The 15,512-nt window shown below is 38.2% G+C and overlaps 2 protein-coding genes across 5 annotated transcripts in view; one reads left to right on the forward strand and one right to left on the reverse strand.

Moving 5' to 3' along the window:
- Positions 1-629: 629 nt before the first annotated feature.
- Cenpq (centromere protein Q) lies at positions 630-14,505 on the reverse strand. 3 transcript variants are annotated; one of them, XM_075980654.1, is made up of 10 exons: positions 14,222-14,505; positions 13,793-14,066; positions 10,973-11,142; positions 10,680-10,734; positions 9,511-9,637; positions 8,346-8,414; positions 7,116-7,245; positions 2,031-2,150; positions 1,833-1,910; positions 630-1,212 (listed from the first exon to the last, which is right to left on the reverse strand). In XM_075980654.1, exons 3-10 carry the CDS (start codon positions 11,069-11,071, stop codon positions 1,081-1,083), a joined length of 810 nt encoding a protein of 269 aa, XP_075836769.1. In that variant the 5' UTR covers positions 11,072-11,142; positions 13,793-14,066; positions 14,222-14,505; the 3' UTR covers positions 630-1,080. The 3 variants fall into 3 exon arrangements, with proteins under 3 accessions (XP_075836769.1, XP_075836768.1, XP_075836770.1); XM_075980653.1 differs by lacking the exon at positions 13,793-14,066 and having other exon boundaries at positions 10,973-11,107; positions 14,222-14,452; XM_075980655.1 differs by lacking the exons at positions 2,031-2,150; positions 13,793-14,066 and having other exon boundaries at positions 10,973-11,107; positions 14,222-14,452.
- Positions 14,506-14,539: 34 nt separating this feature from the next.
- The window catches only part of Mmut (methylmalonyl-CoA mutase), a 32,587-nt gene continuing 31,614 nt past the window's right edge, over positions 14,540-15,512 (forward strand). For both annotated transcript variants that reach the window (XR_012911355.1, XM_075980652.1), the window contains exon 1: positions 14,540-14,619. The gene's annotated coding sequence lies outside the window, so the exon portion shown is untranslated. The remainder of the gene's footprint in view (positions 14,620-15,512) is intronic.

Here is a 15,512-nt window from a genome sequence, read left to right on the forward strand (position 1 = left end):
CCCCTAACTGACATGCGTGTTAACAGCTTCTCAGAAAGCTCAGGCCACTTCTGTGTAACTTCCCATAGAAACACTTCTTTCTACTCCAGGTGCCGGAGCTTCCTTCCATCCAGCAGCTACCCTCTCAGCTGCAGGTTTTTCATACATCACAGGAAGCCTAGACTGTCACCTCCTCCTGTCATCGCAGTGCCGTCGACCTTCGGCAGTCAGTTCTCCTATGCTGGCTTACCCCAAAACTGTTTTCTGGCTGGGTTTTTGTTCTTTGTTGTTTTTCATTTTTAAGGGAATAGGTATACTTAGGTTCCTTTTAAACAATCTTCTTAGAGTATACTTTGATGACAGCAGAAAATATCCAACATCTAAGCATTCACCAACCAAAGGACCAAAATGTTATTACCTTCAAAATAAAAATAAAAAAAAAATTGGAAAAAACAGCAATAATTCCACAAAGACCAGGGATTTAAAGAAGCATGTGAGATTCTTCTAGTTCCACATGACCAAACAAAAAAAATGTAGGTTATTAGCTAAAGGGAAAGACACACTCACATCTTTACTGATTAAGTGCTACACATAAGCCCTTCTTATCCACAAAGCTACTCCCAATAAATAAGTTCCATCCAGAAATCATGAACTGTTACAACATTGTCTTTTTATTGAATTTTAAAAATCATTCTTAGTACATGGTCTTAGCAAGTAACTATAGATATAGTATACATGGATTTCTTAGATTTAGCAACTACTATAAACTGTTTTAAGAACAATAGATACTAATGATAGGCCCACAAAGGCTATTTTTATAGTGGATATCAGAGGGGAATTGTTCTGCAGAAACATCAGTTTTGTAGTATTATTACAGTTAAGTTGTACAACGTCAGGCCAGTTGTGAAGCTCACACAAGTAATCCCAGCACTCAGGTGCTGAGGCAGGATTGCTGTGAGTTCAAGGCCAGCGTGGGTGATACTGGACTAGCCAAGGCTACAGACAGAGTGAGGCTCTGTCTTAAAAAGGAAAGTTTTACAATTCAAAAACAATAAGTTAATATGGAACAATGCATAAAAACAAAAACAAAAACAAACTCTTTTAAGAGTGATCAAGTTTCTTATAGGCTTCTTGAATGAACGCTGACATGTTCGCCACTGAGGCTGAATTATGAAGGACAACCAAATCCTTTAGAAGAGCATTCTGGTTCGGAATTAGTGCCAAAATTTCTTCCTGTGGGTAAGACAGTACAGTTAATTATAGCACTTTATGATGAAAATATATCGTATTTCTGTTATTTGGAGACACATATAATAACCTTAAGTACCCACAGCCCAACTTCACTAATTATCAGCCGATGACTGTCTTTCCTTCTCCCATTCCTGCTAAGCTGGGCCATTACAGATAATCAAATGAGCATTTACTTGACAATATCAATAAGCTCTCTGGAAGAAAAGACAAACTACCAGCATATAGATTAATGATAAATACTCCAGTGCTATCTCATAAAGTGCTGTATATCACTGTTAAAAGTCAAAAGTTAGAGTTACATATCTATAATTAAAACTCTACAAATACATAAGAGTATATAAAGAAGTATAATATAAAGCTAATCATTTCTATTAGTACTTTACAATGGTATATTGGTGTAATGGAACATTTAATAAATACTGATAAGAACAGTCTACATGAGCTGACAGAAAACATGTTCAAATTATATGCCAAGTAAGAAAAGTAATTTGTCAAAAAATTTATAAAAGGATTAGTTTGCTTAAAGAAATGGGATATGGTTTTATATAAGGGTGTGTGTGTGTGTAACACAGCCTGGCAAGAGTATGGTAAAGCGTACTTACTTGAAGTATGGGTGCTTTAAGACTTTTCTGAGAAAGTTCTGGAAGAGACAGTGCCTTATTAGTATCCACGTGGAATTCCTAAATAGAAACAGAAAGGTAGGGATTATCTCACCTTACAAAACTCACGTTATCTTGGTAACATTTTAGCATTAAAAAATATAGTTATAAAATACTACCAATACAGTTTTTAACCATCACCTGTTTCACCTTCTGTTCCTCTTCCTCTATGTCATTTGTCAGAATTTGAATTTTGTTCTTTAGGCTCTGAATATTCTCAGTCATGGACTCTGTGGTCGCTACTATTTTGTCTATTTCGTTCTGAGGCAAAAAGATAAGTTAGTATTTTAAAGTAAATGTCTTCCAAATGAAACCCTAGGAGAGAGTGTGTCCATATAATAGCTTACATTTTAACATGCTCTAGATGACAATTTTAACTTTACTTTTGCTTACCTTTCAAAACAGAGCTCCTGGAATGCTGCTTGGCCACTATAACATGAATTACAAGAAAAACGTACTTTCATGGGATAAAGATATAACTGCCCATCACTGCTTCTTCTAAACTTAACTCAGCAGCTAGCTAGTACCAGAGCTTTGTATGGGTCTTGCAGAGCCCAAGGAATAATGATACAAGCAACAGCATTTAAGTAGCATATACTTTTAAGTGTGTAGTAATTGGAGCAGCGGGGCTGCGTCCCCAGCACCCCGGCTGCCTGGCTAGCTTATGCCCGAAATAACAACCCACAAACTGTATTTATTTAATCACTGCTTGGCCCATTTCTATCTAGCCTCTTCTAGGCTAATTCTCACATATTAATTTAGCCCATTTCTAATCATCTGTGTAGCGCCCCTAGGTGCGCTTACTGGGAAGATTCTAGCCTATGTCCATCCTGGGTCAGAGCTTCATCGCTTGCGTCTGCCTGGGAGCTGGGAGCATGGCGTCTCTCTGAGGCGTCTGCTCCCGAGAGGAGAGCTGTGGAGTCTGAGCTCACTTCCTCTTCCTCCCAGCATTCTGTTCTGTTTACTCCACCTACCTATGTTCTAACCAATAAAATGGGCCAAGGCAGTTCCTTTATTAGCCAATGACATTCCTCCATCACAAGTGCCAGAAAAAAATGAAAATATTTTTTATTTTAGTTAGGAATATTTATCTAGTTAGGAATGCCTGTTTAAATATGCCAGAAGTATAAAACGCTAGGCATTGAGATTAGACATTAATAAAAACCTTTTATGAGCATTTTCTCAATAAAAGAAACATGTTAATTTGTAGAAAAAGACAAAATATGCAAAATGAATGAAATATAGAAATAATAAGAATATGCTGATTGCAGACCAAGTACAGTATAAACCAGTTACTGGGTTATTAGAGCTGCACTATTTTAAAGTATATCCTAGACATCATCCCACTTCATCTGTAAATATTTCAATGCACAACTCTAAACAATGTAACAAATATGTAAGATCTGTATTACCACATTAGTTAAAATTCTAAATTCCACAATGTTGACTATATTATTCCTATTTTATTTCCTTATACACAGGAACTACTTTACACTTTGTTTGACTAAGGCTCCTTATTGGTAATATGATAAATGACCAATCATATGATAAATTATGGTAAATAGATTGGTCTATTTTTTTCTCTAAGTAATTTTTTTTTATCTAATCCTAAGTAGAAGGAAGGAGGTCATTTGTTTTACGAATGCTTCAGGGCTTGAATTGTATGAACTACATTCCATGGTGAAGTTAACCAGCTCCCCAGCATCACGCTGCTATGAACTGACTTCTGATTTTAGAATGTGTGGATTAAGACAACTGTAAAGCAAACCATATGTATCAGTTTACAATAGATCAGTTCTAAAGGGCAATAGCCCAAACAAAGGTGATGGTTTGGCTATGATCCCTTTAAATTATCTGGCGTGAGGGTGCGTATTTTTGGCTTCCCAAGTTTCCTCTCTGCTTTGCAGGTCTTTTCATCTATGTATGCTTCCTTTCCCCTGCTCTGTGTATGTTTCTTTGCCCCCAATAAAACCTTTCTCCAGCTGCTGATTTGCTGTGCTAGAGATTTCTCCTTTGTTACTTATTGAGCTAAAGATTTTTCCAGCCTTTTATTATTTACTTGTTTGTTTGTTTATTATTTTTTCAGTACAGGGTTTATCTGTATAGCCCTGGCTATCCTGGAATTCACTCTGTAGACCAGGCGCCCTCAACTTCATAGATCTTCCTGCTTCCGCCTCCTGATGTGCATCACCACACCCCACTATTTCCTGCCTTTTAATTTTTTTACTGACAGAGAAAACAAACCCTACCAAGACTCCTAGATGGTAAAATTTTTGAACTTTCACCTTAGAATTTGTTCGGAGGATTGCAACCTCCCGCAAATAGTCACCAGATGGATATCTCAAGTTCTGAATCTTTGCAATTCATTAAGTTTTATCGTGGTCCTTAGATCAATATCCCTCTGCAGCACTCTGTTTCTCTGCCCCTATTACCCACTGTGACAGCTCAAAGGAGCTAGAGTGATGGGCACCCCATCCCCCAAACTACCTACAGTAGTTAGGTGACCTCTAAAAGGGGGAAAATGAAGGATTAGGAGTTGTACAGATTTCTTGGTAGGAAGACAGACAGTGAGAGGGGCCATGGCAAGGTAACAAAGGCAGCAAACTTCCAAGATAGCTGGCTTCTTCCTCACCCTCCCAATCTGAGATAAAAGTCAGGCTGCTTAAAAGAAAGGCGTTGTCCCCCCACCCCCACCCCAACCCTCAGGTGGCTCCTTGTAGATACATTGGCTATACTTTCTGTCTTCAAACCGATCAACCACTAAGTTAGGGAAAAAGACTCTTTGGAGACTTTAAAAACCCAGTCCTAGTGAAGAGACTGGATTTTCAGCTTCCCGAAACTCCTTGCTTTGTGGGTGGTCTCTCTGTGCTCTGCTACATGCCTGTTTCCTCATCCCCAACTGCTGAACAAAAAAAAGATTATATGGAAAAGCAGGGCATGGTGGCACATGCTCCTAACCACAACACGGAAAGGTTGAGCAGGAAGAGCAGGAGTTGGAGGACAGCTTCAGATCAATAAAATCTTGTCTCAAAAACCCCAAAATTATAGAGGAGACTTCTTCCTTGCCTACTTAGGTTGTTGACTGTACCATGCCACTTCCTACCTGTGTCTTGACATGGCCTTCTCTGTTTCTGTATCTTCTCTTGCTTCTTGTAAGTACACTTATTGTTGGATATAAGAACCACCCAGGAAGCCAGGAGGTGGTGGTGCACGCCTTTAATCCCAGTACTCCAGAGGCAGAGGCAAGATGATCTTTTTGAGTTCAAGGCCAGCCTGGTCTACAAGAGCTAGTTCCAGAACAGGTTCCAAATCTACAGAGAAGCCTTGTCTTGAAAAACAAACAAACAAACAAACAAACAAACAAACCAAAAAGAATCACCCAAAAAATTCAAGGTGCCTCATTTCGGAATTATTTAATTCCATTAACTAATTAATTTTGAGACAAGCTGAGTAACAGGTCAGCCAAGGTTACACTTACACAACACACATCCACACACACACATCCACATCACTCACTAAATGAAGAGTTACATATAATAATGAAGATTTTCATTATGACACTAGGAATGGTGGCATATATCTGTAATTTATTTAAACATTCACGAGGCAGAAACATAATTTTATGGTCAGCTCAGGGAAATTAGCAAGAATGTGTCTCAAAATATAATAAAAAGCCTAGCCATGTAACTCAGTAGCAGAGTGTTTCAGGCGCTGGGTTCAGCCTCCAGCAACACAGGAGAAATGGAAATCACTGTAAGATTTAAAGTTTATTTCATCCCATAATTTTGTCATCCTCTTGGGTATTCCTATCATATTTATGCTGTGCAGCAACACACTCCATCCCGCGCAGATGTGGTACCTCCTCTGAGTGAGCGCCGAGGAAACCACAGACTATATCTGTACTTCTGCCATTGCTATTGAGTTTTCACTGGAAACTAAAAATACTTTCCCATTAGGTCACACTATCATTTATTGCTTGCTTCTGAACACTCTTATTTGATACAAATAGTGAACAATTATCATGCTTTAAAATATTTACAAAACCCCTATATTAATGTCATGTCACTGTTTATTAAATGGTAGAGGTGTTGCCAGTACTAAAAGATGCTCAGAAGCAGTAACTTTGGGATGGAAATTGTAGTATGGATTTATGAATTAAGTAGGGCCACTACATAAATATATCTCATTAATTTACAATATATGTGAATCCATTGCACAACATGATTCTTCCTACTCAGGAAAAGTTGGAATGAATTAGTGTGAGTTACTAGATGCTCTTCACAATATCCTTCTTGTACTAACTACTATTACTACCTCGAGCTTTCGGAAGCTATTCAAACAGTACCATCTACAAACTACTCAGGGTGGTATGCTACAATCTGTTTTGGTTTCTATAACTAGTGAGCTCTTTAACACTGCTTTTCTTACTTGTTCAAAAATCAACTAATTAAAGGCTAAAAGTTGAGGACTATGCTCTGATTCAATTTTAAGCAGTTTGTTTACAGTAAAGTTAGAAAAAGCAATATTTCTCTCAGATAAGTAAAATGAAGATAAAAGGTTAGACTCTTCAGAGTGTGAGAATAAGAGATGTAGCCGTGGTGTCTTTGGACAGCAAGTCTTCGATATCCATGAGCTATAGGCCTGGTAATAATCTGGAACTGTATGGAACAGAAGTTTCAAGACCTGGCAATTAAAAATATCTAGAACTCAGCTAAAACAGAAAACTAAAAAAATGGGGCTGCCCAAGACTAGAATTATTTGGCCAACATAAAATAAACTAAATAGTATTTTTATAGACTTTTTGGTCTTTTACTTATTTATTTTGATTTTCATTACTGTGGTTTTTTTTTCCCCCCTTTGTATATGTGTGGTTTTGTTTGTTTTAAAGAGAAAGAGAGAAAGAACATAAAGTTGGATAGGTAGGGAGGTTGGGGGAATCTGGGGAAACTGTAGGGGGACAAAGAACGATCAATATATATGAAAGGCTTTTTCAAAAATATTTACAATAGGGCTGTTATTTGATCACAAATACATCAATTTTAGAGGCCTAAAGTTCAAGTGAAAGTTTTTTTTTTCTTTACAACAAACAAGCAAAAACCAACAACAACAAAAAAATCCTCAATTCAAAATTTGGATTTATTCTGAGACCAATACTACGATGACTTAAATTTACCCTCGTCCCCTTTTGCCCCTCTATAATTACTGAAGCCTTTTTGAATGTCATACCTGCAGTAAAGCCATGTCCTCTTCATTAGTTCTTTCTTGTGCCTTTTCAATTTTCAGCAGATTTGACACATCAGTTAAATAGTTCAGCGTTCTGGCAGGGACTTTCAGGGTTCCACACTGTTGTAGTAATCTTAAAAACAGTATGAACACGTTGATTTTTGGGAACATGATCTCCTTTTTTTGTTTTAAAGCAGTTTCATTTTTTTCCTACTCCCACACTTACAAGGGTTACAATATTCTGTTTTTTTTTCTCTTTTTCACAAAGGCTAGCTGCATTTTTACCCAAAACAAATCACACCTAACTTCAATACATTAATGATTATTGCAAGTCATGGAATGCTAAGGCTTCTTTACTAGAACATATTTTATTTCACACATTTAAAATATATTTTAAAATCAGGATTTCTTACTACTGTTTAAATATGCTTTCTAGACTACTATAGCCTGAGTCTGCCAGTTTAGTATGGATTGTTGAATAAGAGAAATAACTCTAGAAGTTTTAAGTCTGATCCCAAACCCCACTTCTCGTTTTTAAAGAATGCAACCAATACAGGTTAGTCTAAATATTTTCGAAGATAACTGAGTTTTATAGTTTAAGGAGATAAGATGGTTTCTACAGGCTTTGCTATAGAACACAATGAAATGAATTCTACTCTATATTCTAATAGAGTCTTTAGTGATCTGTGTGACAAAATAATGTTCTCAGACCTGATTCTTGAGTTTTATGAGAAAGAAATTAAGGACATTGTAGTTGCTTCTACCACTATAACAATATGAGTTTTGTAAAAATTCTCTGTAAGTTGAACACTCTCCCAAAGCTAAAACCCAAAATGTTCCGAAATCTGAACCACTTTTGGTTCCAAACTGATATCCCTAGTGGAAAATTCACCATCATTCACACTGACTCATGCAAAAAAAGTTTTAAAAATATTGTACAAAGGCTGTTAAAATGGCTCAGCAGGTAAAGGGCTTTAGCAAGTACCTGAGGATCCAAGGTAGGATACAGGTAGGAACACAACGTGGAAGGAGAGAACCAAGTCTTCAAAGCTGTATTTGACCTGCAATAGCATGCCACAGCACATGTTCTCTCGTGCACACACACACACACAAACACAAATAAAGCTTTAAAGGGTAATGAAAAAGCACATTCCAGTGAAATCATTTTAGAACACAAGAGCAAATCATATTTTAAAAATAATTATAATTTAATCATTTTCAATTGTATATTACCTTTTCTTCAAGCAGTTGAGATGATACTGAATTTGTTCTTTTCCTTTAATGTTCTTGCTTAAAATTTCTCTGGAGGAAAAAAGAGATTGACTACATATTACTCTGAAACATAATTCAATCTGTATTTCAAAAATGTCTCAAATGTTCAACCTTACTATCTAGGTAGAACCACTCACCTTCTCTTTTATAGTAGATACATTTTTAAATAATTTACATTTAACTGAAATTCATGATACTAAGATTTTTACTATTACATATCTGTTTTTATTATTACTGGTGTAACACAAATATAATATAATACAAAGTAGTGGGTTTTATTTTGACATCTACACACACACACACACACACACACACACACACACACACACATAATTTGATAGCATTTCTCTTCTGTTACCCACAAAACACTTTAAGCAGAACAATGACATTTTCTTTGAATCATATTGTATTATAATAATTTATACACTCAACTTATCTGATGTAGTTAAATTCTACTGTGGAATTTATATTTGTATTTATATTTATATCTATCTTTGTATTTCATATAACATAGTAGTTTTCAGAGAAAGTGTTATTGTGAATGCAACTTATGAAGACTCAATATTGATAGAACAAGTTAAAAATCTTATATACTGCAAATCAATCCACATAGACTTGATTTTTCCTTCACTGAGAGGTTCCAGGTTTCTACAATTAAGCAAACCCTTTTTGTTAAAGGCTAATATTGTCATGGTTTAAATTTGATATGCCTGCCACTGGCACGTGCTCTGAGTGTACGTTCTTCATCTGTGGAAATTTTAAGGAGCAGTGACTGGCTGGAGGGTGGATATGCAGGAAACTGGGGTGTGTTTTAAGTGCCACCTGGTTCCTGGTGCCTGTCTTGTTTCCTGCTTCCTCTAAGTCATGTTTCCATTGCCATGATGTTCAGTCTCCCAAGGGCTCAGAAGCAATGGAGCTAAGGACTATGGATCAAATCTTCTGAAACTGTGAGCCTAAATACGCTTTCTGCTGCTTAAGAGTATCTTTTTCACTCTTAATGTTGACATTAAGCATTCTGTCACCTCCATGAACAAGGTAAGTAAAGTATGTAGGAATATTTAGAAAAATGTAAATAGTAAATAACTATGTAAGAGTAAGAGTTGCAAAGGAAAAATGTGAAACTCACAGAATGACTGACTCCATCACACTCTGCAAATAATCTCCAGTGTTCTTTGGAACAGGCTGCCAGGTGCTTCTCTTGTTGGAGGCTATTTTTATCCGTTTTAGGTGAGTACACTTTGCTTGTTCTGTTACTGGTAATACAAGAGAGTCTAATCAAAATAGAGGTTTGCAGTTTTACTTAACAATGATGTTAGTGTAAAGAACATTAATGGCATTATGAAACTAAACACTCTACTCTTTAATTCACATCTTCTTGCAGCTACAACACCTCAGTTATTTAAGATGAATTTGCCCACTGTGATAATACCTGATATAGTATCAAGTAACACTGAAATACAAACACTTTTAAATAAACAGTTATTATTATTAAAATTTGTTTCTGAAAAATGACTTGAAATTTTAAAACTTTCAAAAAAAAAAAAAAAACCCACCAGAAAACTGTTTCTAACACACACTAGAAATGACCGAACGAACAAGCTACAAACAGACACTGACTATTACACCTTTATATCAGACATGAGTAATTCAGAGTGCGGAGTAATGATTCACCTTCTAGTTCTCATCAGCGTGACAGATAAACCTCAAAAGCTTTTGCCAGAACAATTAAACAGTGCACTATTCTACTTACATGGCATAAACAACGAGATACAATACCGGCTTCACAAAGAATAGGTAAGGAAAAAGGGGATATAATTATGAAAATTATAGGAGGGCAGAGATTACAAAAGAAAAAGGCAAGACACCTCAGGAAATATAAAATCAGAACACTACATGGAGAGGCAAGGAATCTTCTTATAAAGAAATGATGTTTAAGAAAACATGAATACTTCAAACAAATTTATTTTGAAAAGCTGAAGCTAGTTTAAATATAAACTAGATAGATTATAAACTATCGGTATAGTCCTGGTAGAGTCTCAAGCGCATATATTGAGAGAAAGAAGTAGAATTGTCTTATCTCAGAGATGAATAATTCGGAGTGGGGGACAAGGACTGTTTTCTAGTGCCTATCAATGAGACAAAACAACTTCCTTATATTTGCTAGAAGAATTAAGTACTGTGAATGTGGCTGCTGTGACCACCTGTCATTACTGATGAACTCATAATCATGGTGTTGAAAGTATTTTCATGAAACTCAGTAGAAGACACTTTAAACAAGACATACAAGAGCAATACCTTTAGAGGACAGACGCCCTGCATGACTTCTGTTTCTTTTTGCTGTGATTCCAACCTAGAGACATAAAAGCAATTAATCATAAGATATAATGATGGTTTTGAACACATTTCCATGTATACTTAAGAGTTGTATTGAATTTTCCAGAGTAGATAGAGGAAAAACTATACAGCTGCTTCTATAGATAAGGTAAACATTATGAACAAAGAACGCACTAAAGACTTTTGGCCTTTTTAAAGGGATAGATAATATTTCTAATCAAAGGATCTAAATGATAGATTTGACATTTTATTACCTCATTCTCTGGCAAATCCCCATCCTCATCAGCTCTTTGTTTTGAAGTTCTCTTTAACTGTTGAGAGTTTCTCTTAGGAGCATTTGTTTTACCAGGCATTTTGATCTAAACAACACAATTACAATGATACATAGTCTGCAAAGGTGAAAAAAAAATAGAGAAAGATGAGTCTTATACCATGTTTTGTTGAAAAGATTAAATGTAATTGTTCTAATTATGTCTTCAGAATTTTGGGAAAATATCTTTTCTTAAAACATTTAAACATGTTTTTAAAAAATCACTTTGGTGCTGTAGATGCAGTCAGCTGGCTGAAGGCTTGCCTAAAATGCATAAAATCCTCAGCACTGGAGGAATCTAGCTCCGTGTGCCTCTCTGTAATCTCAGCCCTCAGGAGGGAGGGCAGGAAGACAGTGAGCTTATGGCTATCTTCACTTACAGAGTGGGTTTGAGGCTGGTCTTTAACAAGAGAAATGAATCCCTGTCTCAAAATCAAATGAACAAAAACTTTTGGCTCCCATTAGTAAAATATTAATTTAATTTCACTCCTTAAAATGGCTACTATTTCCATGGTTTCAGAAAAAATATTTTAAAGATGCTTTTGAATTTATATAGCTCCTATATACAATACTATCTCCATTTTTAAATTCAAGAATTTCAGTTCTAAAATACCTGATTCCCTCAGCTAGACTTCTACTAAAACACCAATCCACATTAAGTAAGCTTTACATGTGGACCTCTTCCAGAAGAACTGGCACACAAGCAGTTCATGTTCACTAAATAAGAGCATCTGCACGAGAGGGAAGCTAGGCACTGAGATCTTTAGACTGAGATGCTAGGAAGTCCTTCTGATTACTGCTAAAGGGAGGCAGGGCTAATGCCACTCTGTTACATCTGTTGAGGTATAAACAGGAAAAGACTGGCAGCTTCAACTTCCTTGTGCTCAGAAACATCTGCTCTTGAAATGCAGTCTGCAAGAGATGGGAAGGCCAACATGAAGAGGAATTGAAACCCTTGCTAAAAGCCTTATCTGAGGCCCCAGAACCACCTTGGCATACGGTGCACGTGCCTGAGCCAATATATCTCCAATTATATAAAAAAAATATACAAGTCAGACCTACTAAGTCATTCACAATCCTAAACTTTGGAACAAAATATGTGATTAAATATTCACTTAATGTTTAACATCTATACTCTTTACCTTGACATTTACAGTCCCTAGGTATCTAACCCTACCCTGCTTCTAACCCTCCTTTCCTGATACTCTGACATTACATTTCCCTCTGTAGCTAGATTTGATTGTTTAACACACTATTTCTGCCTCTCATGCACATATTGTACATTCTAAGTGAACTCTTTTCTGGCTTATCTCTGCTCACTCAGTGAGCCATCATCGTCCCAATCCTTTCTAATCCCTCTTCTTCATTTCTCTACAGAAGTCTGTGGGGCCTTTTCAATTCTCATCATCTGACACAGTAGGGTTTTGTCAATCATTTTCTCTGGATAGTACATACTCACTAGCATTCAACTCAATACTACTCCAGATGTGATTTACAAACTGTTTTGAAAAACTATATTAAATACAGAAATTGAGAGTAAAATTTCCATAGAAATTTAACAGAATTTCATGTATGTCAAATTCAATCATAAAATATCTGGCCATATCTTTTTATTTATCTATTTATTTACTTATTTATTTATTTATTAAAGATTTCTGCCTCCTCCCCACCACTGCCTCCCATTTCCCTCCCCCTCCCCCGATCAAGTCCCCCTATCTTTTGAATTTCTTTTTTTTCTAATAGCTAATACTTAAAATTGGATAGCTTTGCAGAACAGTTTTTGATCCCAGCTAATTGTAAAGAAAGTATAAGGTATTTTCACGTCCCTACACTAACACATAGTTTATCGTAGCTTTCATTGCTGGTGTTGGATGGTTTATGAGGTTGACTAATAATTTATTTTAAAGTGTAGTCAACAAAATTTTCAGTATTGACTGACTAGAAACCTGAAAGCAAGACAAAACAAAATTGGTGCATTGCCAGTGGTGTCTTCATGGTCTCTACTTGAGGTAACAGATGACAGTGGCAAAGCTTCTCAACCGCGGCCTCATTAACACTGGGACACTTTTGTTGTTGTGAAAGGCTGGCTTGAACACCCTAAGATGGTTAGCGGCGTTCTCATGTCTATTCACAGGCACTAGAATGGTTCCACTCCCAAACAGTGACAACCAAAATTGCTTCTGGGTCACTGTTAAACATCCCTCTAGTCAAAAGGCCCCAGGTTGACAGCCAATGGAATGACGGGTAAGAACAAGCTACAAATGGTAGTCCAGGTTCTAAATTCCAATGAACTTACTAGCCCCAAATTCAGTAAATTAACTAAAACTTCCCAGTGATAAGAAAGTACCAATATCAAGTACCTGAAATGCTGAAATGGCAGTACAGAATACACCAAAGTCCTAGATCAGTCTACGGGGCAGGCATGGTAAGAATATAAACAAGGGTCATTACTGTCCCCATTGGGACAACTTCAGTTCCCAGATCCATAGGAAATCATAGCTTAATATTGGCTTGGCAGACACAGATATGAAAACAATTACCATGTATGAAACTGTTCTGTCCAAATCCGTGGGGTCCCCACAAAAGCCAACAGAGGAGACAGAGTCCCATATGTAAAAGCAAAGAGCCTTTATTTTAATTAAGTTTGCAAACTCTGTCTCTCGGCATGTCCAACGTATTGGATAACGGGACAGCCCCGAGCTCAATTAGAATTGGGTTTTTATAGTAGTAAAGGGGGTAAGGGGGGGTCTCTGAGGTTCAGGACCCTTGATTGGCGTGACAGCTCAGGAGAGTGCAGCTCCACCTCCGGAGCCAGTCGGTTCAGATTTGAATGTTCAGGCGAGGAGAGGAGAACGGCAGCGAGACATCCTACTTTTCTGTTTGCTGGTTTCCTTGCCGGTTTGCTGAAAACTAGTTTAAAACCTGTTTATCTCAATGTAGACCTTTGTCTGCGAGCCACAAACCAGAAGGAACTCTGGCGAGACAGCCGGGCGCTCCTGGACTGGGTACAGGGCTTCAGGAAGGAGGAGCGGGAGGTCCTGGGGAAGAGGGAGGGAGGAAGAGTGTTTTCCCGCCTCCCGGGAGAATCCAGGAACTCAAGCCGCTGCCCCAGGGGGCAGAGACCTATGTGGACCTTAGACATTGCCCTTCAAAGAAAACAAAAAGCAAAAAGCAAACAAACGACAGAGTTTACCACAAACGCGGGAGCCTCAAAATTCACGCCCTTCTGCATCCATCGGTCTCTTAAACGCTTTCTCCACTCAATGCAGTTCATTCCAGGTCTCGGAAAGCGCGGCTCAGTCTTTCCGCGCCCAAAGAACCGGAAGAGAAAAAAAAAACCAAACCAAAACAAACACAAAGACCCGAGAACCGGAAGTGTCCGTCAACAAGGCCTGGCTCCCGTGCGGTCTGTTACGTCATCAGAAGCGCGCCCGCGACGGAGGGACCGAATTGGCTGGTGGGAGGGTGGGGTCAGCTACGCCCCCTGATTGGGAGGCTCTGAGCTCCAGCTGCAGGCGCTGGTAACCCGCGGGGCTCGGGGCTCGGCTGTGGGATTGGGGCTCTGCCCGGTCGCCTCCTACGTTGTGGCCTGTGAGTAAGCCTATACGCCGCGGAGCCCCGCAGGCTTGCAAGTCTGTCCCCCTCACTGCAGTCTTCTTTCCGCCTCGTCTCTCTGACCTTTCCTTCCCTCTTTACCGTCCTGCTGGGGCAGAAGCCACCGGCTTTCTCCCTGAAGTTTAGGTGTCTTCGGCTGACTTCTCATTTTCGGCCAGGACATTGAAATTCGGAGGTCACGGCTGCAGAGTGCGTTTCTACAGCGCGGTGGCCTCGTCGCTCTGTTCCCTGGCTTCCCACGCACGCGCCAGGCAGAGGTCACTTGCGGGTAGAGGAGCCTCGAGGCCTCGCTGACCTGAGGCTCTGGTTGTTTGTAGGTTGTTTCTGCTAGACGTGGTGGCACAATAAACAAACAAACAAACGATAGGAGGAAGAAATGAAAAAAAGAAAGGCAGGTGTAATTCGATACAAAACTAAACATTTCTAACTTCTCAGTTTTGCCATTCAGAGCACAACACATGCGTGCAATTTTAAACCACTTGTTGATTTTCTTCCAACGTAGTTTTGTGTTTAATGGTTTTCTTTAGGTCAGTGATTCTCAACCTTCCTAATGCTGAGACCCTTTAGTGTAGTTTCTCATGTTGTGGTGACCCTCCAACCATAAGTTGTTGCTGCTTCATATCTGTAATTTGCTACTTTTATAAATCGTAATGTGAGTATTTTGGGATATAGAGGTTTGCCGGAGGGGTCGCGACCTACAGGTTGAGAACCGCTGCTTTAGGCTGTTAGTTCCTTTATTCTAATAACTTTCAGGATCTGTGTATACACCATCTTTGTAAATCGAACAGCGGGAGTGGCTAGCTTTTATCAAGTGTTAATGTGGTGCCACATCTAAACAGTTACACTCGTACTTGAGAGTTATTTTTGTT

Source organism: Microtus pennsylvanicus, chromosome 7 (genome assembly GCF_037038515.1).
Source record: "Microtus pennsylvanicus isolate mMicPen1 chromosome 7, mMicPen1.hap1, whole genome shotgun sequence".
In the NCBI taxonomy this organism is placed as follows: Eukaryota; Metazoa; Chordata; class Mammalia; order Rodentia; family Cricetidae; genus Microtus; species Microtus pennsylvanicus.

Bases quoted from the DNA above. Each gene is read 5' to 3' on its own strand.
- Cenpq (XM_075980654.1), bottom strand. From the start codon at position 11,071: ATGCCTGGTAAAACAAATGCTCCTAAGAGAAACTCTCAACAGTTAAAG. The intron at 10,735-10,972 runs GTAATAAAATGT...TTATGTCTCTAG, and splicing joins GGGATTTGCCAGAGAATGAG to GTTGGAATCACAGCAAAAAG. The intron at 1,213-1,832 runs GTAAGTACGCTT...TCTTACCCACAG, and splicing joins TTAAAGCACCCATACTTCAA to GAAGAAATTTTGGCACTAAT.